The 12,169-nt window shown below is 37.2% G+C and overlaps 1 protein-coding gene across 8 annotated transcripts in view; it reads right to left on the reverse strand.

The window, feature by feature from the left end:
- Positions 1-12,169, reverse strand: part of si:dkey-166d12.2 (rap1 GTPase-activating protein 1) — a 99,462-nt gene that overhangs the window by 24,422 nt on the left and 62,871 nt on the right. For all 8 annotated transcript variants that reach the window (XM_017408776.3, XM_017408769.3, XM_017408766.3 and 5 more), the window contains one exon: positions 6,163-6,256. Coding sequence is in view for 5 of the 8 variants with exons in the window: in XM_017408769.3 (XP_017264258.1) it covers positions 6,163-6,256 (94 nt within the window). In the remaining 3 variants the exon portion in view is untranslated. The remainder of the gene's footprint in view (positions 1-6,162; positions 6,257-12,169) is intronic.

The following is a 12,169-nucleotide window of genomic DNA, read 5'->3' on the forward strand; positions in this document are numbered from 1 at the left end:
AGCAGAATAAAGGAGGAACAATATTGCTCCCCTCTCTGTGTGTTCTGTGCAACGATCTTGTCTTTATAGTGCAATCGCACACACACACTTATATGTGAACACTCACACAGAAAACTACGTGGTTCTCTTTTTTGTTATATCGCATTTTGAAAATTTTCTCTTCCTCTTTTGTCCATCTCAGAGTTCTCAAGTTATTTTCACAGAAAAAATTGACTGAACACTTGACTTTGTGGGCTTTTCTTTTACAACTAAGGTGACATAAAGCAAATTTAGAAACTCTACGCACTTTACAGCAGGTTATATATGTGCTACAGTGCAGCGAGTGATTCAAAATGTTGTTTAAAGACAGTTAATTACTACACTAAACAAATTCTAATAAGATAAAAAACACTATATAAAATAAATTCACAGAGACATTTTACAATCAACATAAAGTAGCCAAAAGGAAATTAAATAAAAAAGTGTGACATGCTGGAGACCTTTAAATGAAAAACCTCTTCACAGTATTGTGTTTCTGTAAAGAAAACAAGTGTCCTCAGACAATTTTGACCATCATCCATGCAAAGTTGGAGTCATTATGGCATGAGAGCATAAGAGGAAGTGAGAGCTGGAGGAAAGGCGAGATGCAAAAGACGAGGAAGCACTGCAGGCTGAAAGAGAACCGTTCTCATCAGACAGACATTCATCCAACATCAGATACCAACACTTACATGTAAAAGACAAAGGATGAGAGGTTTTAAAGAGGCTGTAGATATTTTTTGAGAAAAAAAAAAAAAAGTGAAATCTGTACAAGACAAAGTGGTTATTTACAACAGGTGCACAAGAGGTCATTCTAATGAATGTCTTTCAGTTAACCAAAGTCTCCACTCGATGTTACATTTCATTAGTAGAAAGATATTTACTCTGGCTTTAGCTGACTGCTTTTAGAAACATTTTTAGGTAAAAACTGAACACTAAATATTTGCTTTTAAAATAAGTCCAACTGGTGCCTAGTGGTGAATGAGTGGGAGACATGAATTACTATTCAGGTTCACACACTGAGCACTGCCATTGTTTCATTTGTAAAGCACACTGATTGCGAGGATGTGTTGTTAAGCGCAACACTTTAGCTTGAGCTGCTGGAAAAATTAGCATGCTGTTGTACAATTATGTTTGATTTTGGTGACTGTGCCATGTGATGCAATGTAATGAAACAAGACGTGCTGAGGAATACAAAAAAAGAAAAACGGAGTCATCACCGGTACCTTAGCTAGACTTCTGAATTTCGTGACCTTCTGTCTTTTAAGCTGCTCACGTTGTGTCTCCAGCGTCTATTGAGACAATGAGGAGCCACTGCGATGAATGCATAATGTCTATTTGGATGCCTCGAGGGTTTAAAGGCTGCACATAACTTTGTCTTTGAGTTGATTACCAGCTCTTAGAGCGTGTTTGTGAGCTTGCCAAAGAAGAAGACAGAGCGCACAAGTGAAAAAGTGACTGGCTGACCGATGAAATGACTCATTGGATAACTGACTAACTCAAAGCATCGCACATACTGGATGTGCTTGAATACATTTAGAAATGATTAATATACATGATCCACAAAAGGCCAGACCATTAATCTGCAAGCCAAGCATTAACGTTTCTAGTCCAGTAAGTTTTTACAACCAGAGATTCATTTGAAGTTTGGATCAAAAATGATCCAAAGCAATATCCCCACTCATTCTCCCTCTCTTTATGTTCTGTTAGACACATCCTCAAAGGCAAATGCCTGCATAAAGTGGAGAAGTAAACTTCAAAGTGAGTCAATCCATTGGCACAGAAGCCCTGTGTTTCTCAGTCAGAAAAATCCATTGGGTCTATTCATCTGGTATGGTTGCACAGACCGCGACCTTGCTGTGGCCACCGTGGTCCAGGGAACACAGATGGAGTTCAAACAGATGACCCTTTTACCCCACCCCAGACAAGCTGAATGCCAAAGAGTTTGAGGTACTCTGTATGCTGAAGCAGGTTTACTTCAGTAAAAAGACAAGAACAGTCAGTTTAGATAAAAGTGACCTGCTGACACTATCCCTTAATAGAACAAGCACTGTCTGCAACTTGATTAAAGTGTATTGGACTTGCGTATGTCTAATCAATTTTCATTACAAAGTACTTTGTCAAGACTTAAGAAAGCAAAGACCTTCAGCACGCAGTTTTTCAACCCATAAATATTCCTCAAGCACTACAAAAGCAAGTAGGTATTAGAACTGCAGTTTCATAACACTGTCAAACTTACTGAGTGGGAAACAAACCCCTAAAAATAGAGACATATTTTTATTCTGACCTTTCTTTCTTTTTTGTCAAAAACCAACTCAGTTGTTGAGTTTGTTTAAAGATTTGTGGGAGTTATGCTTGTAGCAACTATAGCAGATTCAAGCAAAACTGAGGAAGGGGCTACAGAAGTCAAGTCGGTCCATCTTCCTTTAAACAATGAGATCTGAAACTATCAGAGACAAAAATAAAAGGACCAGTGTGAAAGAGCTGCATCAAAATCTTTGATTATGCAAAAAGAAGTCTTGTTTTTATGTCTTCAAACTGTTAGTATGACTGCATTAAACACACAGAACAAAAAAACTAAACAGAATGAACTGGACTTCCAGACCTGTCTTATTGTCCAGTACAAGTCAACTTTAGTAAACAGTATCAATGCACAGTTCAGAAATCTAACAGCTGATGTACCTGAGTTTATTTCATGTATGCCACAAAGTATATCTTATGGCTGTGCAGGAAACCACAGCAGGAGGGATACTGGTTTGACTGGGACCTATTGAGCTTGCATATTCCCTCTGTGCATGTGTGAGTCTTCATGCATGTTAGGTTTAATCATGATTCAAAATTTAAGTTTAGAGTGTGTGTGCGCGCTGATTTGTCTAATATGTCTTTGTGTTGGCCCTCTAATGGATTGACCACCTTTTCAGAACCACCTTTCAAAATATCTAAATCTGAAACACAGCAGTTTTGAGGTAGCCTTGACCATAACTATGCTAAAATTTTATCAGTAGCTCTGATTCACACACTGTAAAAAAAGGACATAACTCCTGGGTTTAAAACTTAAAGCGAGTGCTCAAGTACAGAATATCACCAAGGGCCTCTGAATGTTGGTCCCATTTAATTTCTCGTTCCAAAAGACTTATATTTAAACAGTGTTAACTCGTCTTATGAAACAACATCTTTTTGTCACAAGTCTTTTTGCTAATGCTACCAGATTTTTAGGTTTGCGTCTTTAGATTTCTTGTTGTGGATTACTTCTGTTATATTTTCACTTCTTGTTTTGTCAAGTCAGTCTTTTCTGCATTCCTGCTGTCATTCACACCTGATCTGGATTCGTATTTAACGCACCTCTTCCTGAAGTTCATCATGTCCTTCTGGCTACGTATAGAGCCAGACTTTGTTAATTCCACTTTCTTTTATTCAAAAATCCTCTGAATAATTTAAAAACCTTCAACTACTTGCTCTTTCTTCAGGACTGAAACGATAAAGCCTCGGCCTATTCATGGAGCCTTGGTTTGTGAAATTAACTTCATATCACCACAGAAACACTGAATTTGCCATTTGGTGCAACAAAACTACTGTAGCAACCTCACAAGCCTTAAACAAAAACTGCACAAACTAATATATAAAAACAACTTCTCACATTAGGACTAAGAAACTCAATTTTAAAGATGAAAGCAGTTGTAATCCTATCAAAAGACTACATCCCTGTAACTTATTTTATCAACCTCTTGTAAGTTGTGTTTCGGGTGTGCGACAGAATGTAATAACTGTGTCTCCTATGGTACGTCTGAGGCAGGAACAACTGCTGTGGATCTATATTTGTCTCATAAGCCTGTGACAGAGGGCACAGACTCTTCTGTCAGGCGCCACGTCAGCCTGCCAATGAGAGTTACTGCATCACTGATACCGAGGCACCGAGGGCATCAGAGGCCTTTCACCTGGGGACAACATTTCAAGGATATGATGAGCCCAAAACAGAGAGGAAACCAGTGGGGAGTTAAAATGCACAGATGGAATGAGGGGAAAAAGGGTGAAATCTGGTTCAGTGTAACTGAATATCTTCTGCAGAGGTTTCTATTAATCCTGTAAAGAAATGTAAGGGAAAGCAAAACCAAAACTGTCCGTTTCTTACTTCTCTAAATTTTTCATTCTATCTTTGTGGTTCTAATTGTTGAGACTATTTGTCCCTACTTAAAATGTAAAATTACACCACAACTAGTTCCAGTAGTCACAATATTCAAAGCAGAATATAAAAAATTATTTTCTGAAAAAAAGAATTCATTTATGGGGGAACACTTTTGGTCAGAAAACTTCACATGTGGTGCACAGACACTTGTGAAACTGCTGAGCAAAAATAAACCACAGTGATTGCGTCAATGACGAACAGGAAGTTTGAAGTGCAGCAAAAGTTTGTTCAGGAAGTTTAGCACAAGATTATTATGTAAGACTGTCTTCATGCATGCATATTTAATCAGATTTATTTTCTCTGAGAGGGCATTCATGTTTTGTTGGTCAGCTTATCAGAATGTGCCACAGCATCTATGAGCCAATCAGCTCTGCTGCTGTCAAACCTAAAAGCTGTTCCTTTGTCCAGCGCTGTCAGCTGTCATTACCAGAATGGTGCAACCAACTCCACCCTGTTGACTCCACCCTTGGTGTCATCAGAGACAGCTGTCCTTTCACAATAAGCCCTGAAGCACATTACACTTCACCAAAGTTTCCCACAACCTGGTACATTTCTGACTAAAACGGCAAAATAATAAGTCTCTTCAAACAAAATCAGAAAAGTACAGGTTATTTACAATACTGTGCAGAATGTTTGAACAAACTGAGCAGGTAACAACTCAAACTTGACTCAATATTAGAAGAAAAAAATGCTAATTTTTAGTTGCAATCTCACTGAATTTGACGTATTTACCAAGTGACCATATTTTGAACAGACATTTTTTTGTTTTTCTTTAATTACAGATTACTTTTGTTTGCACAGCTTGCAAAATTATTCTGCATTAAGAACCTTTAGAGATTTTCTTGCAGATGCTGTTCGCCAGCTCATCGCAGGTATAGGTATACTGTGTAAGAAATGTGTTTGTTGGTTGTCTGAGGACCTAAGAGTGTAAGCAGCACGTGACAAGCAAACAGATAGATTTAAAATCAAACCATTGTAATAAATTAAACCTACCATCCCCCAGACTGGCCAGAGGAGTTACACATGAGTGCCTGACAGAGCATGAGAGGCGACATGGAGCTTTTATCTACTGAGAAGCATGATTGACAAGTGGAAGCCAGTGAGTTGATTACAAATTGCTGACAGGTGAGTATGACAAGGCACGACAGAATAACTGAGGGAAACTGACCAGGAACATGGCACAAAAACAATATAATTTTCTCTAAAAATGCACTGCGGTTGAATTAAAAAAAAACAGTCAAAGTTAAAATAAAAACTGAAAAAGACCCTCAGTAAGCTGGAAAAAATGTTATTCCTTTAAAATGTTTTAAGAATGTCTGACAGCTTGAATTCAAGATGTAAATAATGTGGGGTGACTCAAGACTTTTGCACAGCACAGAAGTCTATCTGTGAGGCAAAAGTGAGTACTGTTGGTTTGTTTATTTCATTGATTTTTTTAAATTAAATTACATACAGAAACACAAATCGACAATCTTATTTTTAACTTCGGCTGGAAATTAGGTCAATGGGAAAACTATTTTTATTTTTTTATTTTAAAATCATTTTTTAATTATGAATATCCTGAAGAACAGTTTTGACTAAAGCAGAAAAAAAGCACAAATGTCACTAAGTGCTGTAATTGGAGAGATATAAAACTGCCTACTCATTACAGTGAATCATGCCAAAGGTCATATTTGGAGGACGGGATGGCCTCTTGCAGCTCAAATTTCAAACTGAAAAGTATTAATTATTTTCAACCTAACCCCAAATTACAGCGGACCCCTGAAAAATGCCCAAGACCTTTTATGGAGGCAGTGTTTGGTTTGTGTATTCTCAGCTGCAATCACAGAAATGTGAGGAAACTTAGGATATAAACGACTCTTTCTGAGGTATTAAAACACAAAGACTTGACAACATCTCCAATTGGAAAACGAAAACCTGAATGATACACAAAGCAGCAGCAGGTCAGAGATTTATGTTACCTTTGAAAGTGAGGACAGAGGAAACTGAGGGTGGGAGTGGGCTAATATGGGCTCTACTTCATCAGATATTCGAGGAATCCTTCCATCTTGTCTCCTGTGAGTCACAGAGGGATGGGAACAAAAAGACAGAAAGAGACATTACTCAAAAGTCTGAAGTTGAAATTCTTTTTAAGCAATCAGAGCGTGAGAAAAAAAAATGCTGTAACCCAGTGGTTCTCAAACTGTGGGGCATGACCCATAGGGGAACGTAGGGCCATTACAAGAGGGACTGAGTGACCACTCTTAATTCATTTAATTTCAATCTTTAAGTCTTAAAATTGTTGACATTGTTGCCACTCAGACTTGTTTTTTGTGAGACGGGCTGCATGTTGGACAGTGCAGAGCAGGGATCCACTCCTTACTGGTCAGCTGGAGCATGACTACATGAATAAAGAATTGTATTTCTTTCACAAAGGAAAAGTTTGTTGGCTGGAAGAGGTGTCACTTTAAATCAGTGACAAACTGTCAGAGTGAAAACAGTGGAGGTGGGAAGACACAGCTCTTACTGCTGGATCTGAGGGAGACATTCAGCGGCCGATTGTTGTTGTTCCAAATGCGTTTATGCACAACTGGTGTGGAAAAAAAGGCTGCTTTGAATCAAAGAGATGATCATTACACTCCAGGCATATAAGCAAGTCAAGTTTTTAAAAAGAAAACGTGATGATTATCACAAAGAAGAATCACTGTCATAAATAGCATTAGTGAAGACTAATACTAACACTGTCATAAAATTATATCAACCCACATTAATGAACAGAGTCAGTTTTTGCCAGATATCTGCTCAAACTTTAGATTTTGGAAGAGACTTAACAATTGTTGTTCTATTTAAATATATACAGGACAAATTGACTTAATGAGGCTTTAAATGCTGAGATAATGCTGAGCTGGTATGAAACATATTTATATCTGTTGGGTTTCTGTGCATAGATTGAACTCATTGTTATTGTTCTAAAAAGGTAATTGCACTTTTTTATTTGTTTCTATCTAGTCTGTTTTTATTCTTTTAGAAAAGTGCCATTCCTACTTGTTCTTTATTATGGAAAATGAAAATAAAAATGTAATCTAGAGATTAATGGCAAACAAAATCACACTTTTTAATCTGGGTTCAAAACAACCCAATCTGTAGCCCAGAGTTGGGTCAAATTTGGACCGAGCCAACCCTTGGTAGTTTTTACTCAACAGGGTTGGGTTATCAGTTTGACCCACCCTACTGGGTTAAGTTTTCTACTCCCAAAAATTGGTTAAAATGACTAATATGTTGAATTAGAGCTACTTAAAACTTACGTTAACAACAATCCTTAATTTGTAATATCAGATAATTACAGCTTGGTTTGGTGCTAGCTGGTGCTAAGGAACCCAAACTGACTCTCTTGTGAAAAACTAAAGTTGTTAACAAAGCCAACCAGGTCAAACATCTTCCTACAAGTTGCTTTTATTATCTTACTATTACTTATTACATCTTAAAGCTGGCTTAAAATGATGGACTGTGAGGAATGCCACTGTTTATCTCTGACCCAACCACAGGGTCAAATCTTTTGACCCAACAACTCGAACACAGCAACTGAGTTAATAATCCAGCAGTTTTAATTTGTAGCATTGTGTGAATCTAGAGGGTGTTTTTGTACTTTTTTCCTTAATTAGTTGAACTTGATTCACTTTGCTTTAGTCTTATTTGCCTAAGGAGAGGTTCTGGAAAACTTTCTTCCTCTGTAAGGGGATGGGACGGCACGGAAAGCTTGAGAACCACCACTGTAACTAAACTGATTCTCTTTGTTGGGTTATTTAGAAATATCCCTACAGGCCTTCTTCATTGTGAATAGTTTTACCTTTTATTCTTGTAAAGTTCAAGAGGAAAAGATAAGTTTAGAGATAATTGTGAAACCAAAGCGTTTAAAAGGACTGCATAAATAAAATGACAAAGTGTACAACTGAGGAAGAAGTAATTGAAAGATTGAAGAAGAAAATATTCTCTTTCATCTCCTGACCTGCTGCCCTCACCACTTTTTCCTCTTGTCAGCCCCCCCTCTCCCCCCTCGTGTGATTCGACTGAATTACCAGTCTGACTGGGATTCTGGTCACAGTATATTACTTCACACTTTGTCTCACACAACAGTCAGTCGCCCGAGCTGGCAGCCCGTCTGCGCATGCATCCTGTTCACAAACCTTCAGCAGAGGGCGTTTCTAAACACCGCTCAAGGACAAAAGAAACACAGAATGACAGAACAATTTGATTTCTTGGTGAGAACAGAGTGAGAATTGTTGAAGAATTGTGCTCTCACACTCGCATGTTTTTCCTCATTCTGCCACCTTAGTACGAACCATAAAGGTTTAAAGTTAGCAAAGCTGAGAAAACATCCATTACAGAATGGTCTTTCTACTGCAACAAAATCCATTATTAGATATTGGAGCTCTCCGTACAGCTGAGGAGAATTTATAAGTCTGAGTAAACAGAGCCGCACTCTCATGGCAACAGACTGCTGACCTGGAGTGAGGTTAGGAAATCTATTACTGTTGTAACCCTGATTTCTTGCTGGGAAGTGCTGTAGTCTCTTGGGCTGCAGTTGAATCGAGCGCTGCAGCTCTTTGTGTCAATTAACGTCAAAACGGCAGGGTTACACTAACACAAGTCGTTGTTTCCTGTGATCTCTGCCGAAAGAGAGATCCTTCCTGCAGCATCAACAGCTTCTCAGAACAAACCTGACACGCTTCTAAAGTGTGAATGTTGTTCTCAAATAATTCAATGCAATGCAGCTGGAACACAACAAAAAAAAGTCAAATATAGCATTAAATTTATAGCAAAGGATTACCACTCATGTATTCAAAGAAATATACAGGAAATATGTCAACTGAGATAGATTTAGCCATCTCACAGAAAAACTTAAGGCTTAAACTTTGATATTGCCTGCTGCAGAAAGGCAAAGGTGAACAATAATGTTTTTGCCTTGTCTGTGTGTATGTCTGATACCAAAATACCTCATAAACTACTAAACAATTTAAATAAAATTTGCAGAACGTAATCATTGGATGTACAACTACAACTAAATAACTATTAGAGTCAACACAATTCAAGATGTTTGCCACAGCCAACAAATATTAAAAAAAAAGATATAACTCAGTCGATTTTACAAATATTGAGGTAAAGTTTTGGTGTTTATTCAAGCTTTTTTAAACAACTATCAAACATGTCATCTGCAGTGAAAGTGGCCGGCTGTCAGAAAGGCCTTCTTCTGCTGTCTGCTGCATTAAATCCTGATTGATTTGCACCTTGCTGCTCTGCCTTTCATAATGGATCCGGGTTGACCCTCGTGGATTGTTTTGGTTGGCCGTCTGCATGCTAAAGCAGCAGGTTGGTGACTTGAAGCTGTAAAATGTGTGTCTGGGTGTGTGTTTGTGTTTATTCAATCACTACATTGACTTATAAAGCAGATAAAGCAGATTTTTGCAGGAAAGCCTTAAATGGCAAGCTTGATAGATGAGATAAAAAACACTTAATTTCCTGTAGGAAAAGCTGCTGCATTATTCAGCACACGTGCAACATCATCAGCAAAAACAAAATCAATTCTCCAAATCAACAGCATTTGTTCCCAATCATTATTGACCAGCAGTTGTTAAAATAAATTGATATCATATGTAAAAACTAAGATTGTATTCGGGTTTAATTTGCCGCATTGCATACGGCAGAACTTTGAATTAGGAACATGTGTTTTAATATTAAATACGTTGTGTTCCTTATGAAGGACACATTTCTTTCTGTAAACACTGAATATGATGTTTTTTTTTTGTTTGCTACATCTGTTCAAATAGGATGTCTGAGCCCTGACAGGCTGCTGAACTAAAACTCTGACTGAACCTTTTAAATGTGATCAAGCAAAGCAGAATTTTACTTCTTATCTCATAAAAAACTTTTTTGTTGTAGCATATTTTTAGCTTCTGTTGTAACTTTGAACAAATGTGTTTTTTTTAATATAAAAGTTCAAGACATCCCAAAACATACAGCACAAGACAAAATCAGATTTGAAAGTACTTTATGAAGAGTTGGATTTATTATTAAGAGTTTTAGAATCAAATATTGAGTTTTCTTTACATTTGCAACTAAAGGCCTAGCATTTCTTGAAGGAATGCATGTCGCTCGGTCTTTCATGCCAGAGTTTTAGACTGAGATCATCTTATGTTGAGAAATGACAGAGTTGTAGCTGTTTGAGTCAAACCTTGAAAACATGCATGATTTCATGTGATATTGTAAGTGTTGCACTCAGATTTAGGGTTGGGAATGAGTCTCAACTCCTACCACATCCAATTTTAGATCAATTTAGGTAAAATTGTCCATTTTTGTGTTTGCTAAGGTTGGTTAGCCGTGGCAGCTGCAGGAATAAAGTGCAAAGAGAGACGGAGTAAAATCAAGGCAAATAGGCACATTAAAAAATCAGAACTGACTGTTGATCGACAAGCTGCATGCTCATAATCCCAAGTGAAATGATCCTGATTTGTAAATGATTACTGTATTACTAATGTGTGCATGGTAAATGAGAAAAACAAACCATAATACTACACTTCATCTCCTCTAATAAATCAAGCACATTTCATATACAAATGTTAATAAAACATCAATAATAATGTCATTCTTCAGCCTGAGAGCTCCGTTTCTACCTCAAACATTTAGGATTTAATTTGCTGATGCGTTCGTTTTACAGTTACTGAAACCCATCTCTCTGTACCTCACATGTGCTTCATCTTTCTGCTTTTTTTCTCCACTTTCAGGTTGATTTTTTATAACAGCTGCAGTTGTATAAATGAGTTTGTCTCCTAGCAACAAAATCTTGCTCCCAAATCACTGAGAAACAATCTGAAAATCACAAATTACAGCTCGATTATTTGCATAAAATTAGACAAAATAATAAGCACTACTATAAAACCCATAAGAGGGAGTGTTGGTAGGATCCCAAAGCAAGAGGCTGAGCCCAGCTTGAAAATATAGTCTGTTGCATAATTTTCAAGTTTTTTTTTTCAGCACAATAACAGTGAAAGTTGGACCAATCATTTGCCCAGGCTGGCTTTTTCAATATTAAAAATTAATACAAATTAGAGGTTTCATTATTCTAATTATTTCAAAATTTTTATTGTTAGAAGCTGGAATAAAAACTTTCATTAAAAAAAAACAAGCACTTTTTTCCAAATAAAATTTGTGGATAGACTTGAAACAGAACAGCATGCAAGATGGGCCAAGAATCTTATAGAATTGGAAGCCATTTTCTCATCATTTCCTCAGGAGGTAAAAGAGTTGAATTAATCCAAACGCTGGCAGTTGGTTAATAATGGTGCTTTGCAGGTTCGACTCCCAGCTGAAGCCTTTCTGTGTGGTGTTTGCATGTTTGGGTTTCCTCCCACAGTCCAAACACCTACGTCAGGTTAAATGGCTGCTCTAAGTTGTTCCTATGTTTGAGTGTGAATAGTTGTCTGAAAAATTACCTTTAAATTTTAAAAGTAAATAGTTTAATTAGGGTTACTGTAAGTTTTCATTTGTGACGTGTTGATTTAAGCCAATAAAAAGAGCAAGTCTATAAAAAAATCCTCAGCACCAGGGACATTCAAAGCTTTTAATCTGATGAATTATGATGCTTTTCTAAATAATCCACTGATTTATTTTATTTTATTTTTTGCTCATTCTTGTCAGCACCAGGTTTCTAAACTGGACACAAAGAGATCTGAAACTAAATTCACCAATTATTCCTGGGTTTACCAGCAGCTTGCTCGGATCATGAACTCTGATAGGAATTTCTGCGGTCCGCTTGTGGTGACGTTGTAGTGGTGTTCTTCAAATGAGCTCCACAAACTGATTTTAAAAAATACATTTGATTAGAAAACATCTGTAGTGCTGTTGGAGCCACGGAGCACAAAGAGGATCAGGGTCAACTGAAAACTAATAAGTTTACGTGTTAAAAGTGAAGTTGTTGATTACCTACATCATCTG

Source organism: Kryptolebias marmoratus, linkage group LG4 (assembly GCF_001649575.2).
Source record: "Kryptolebias marmoratus isolate JLee-2015 linkage group LG4, ASM164957v2, whole genome shotgun sequence".
NCBI classification, from domain to species: domain Eukaryota; kingdom Metazoa; phylum Chordata; class Actinopteri; order Cyprinodontiformes; family Rivulidae; genus Kryptolebias; species Kryptolebias marmoratus.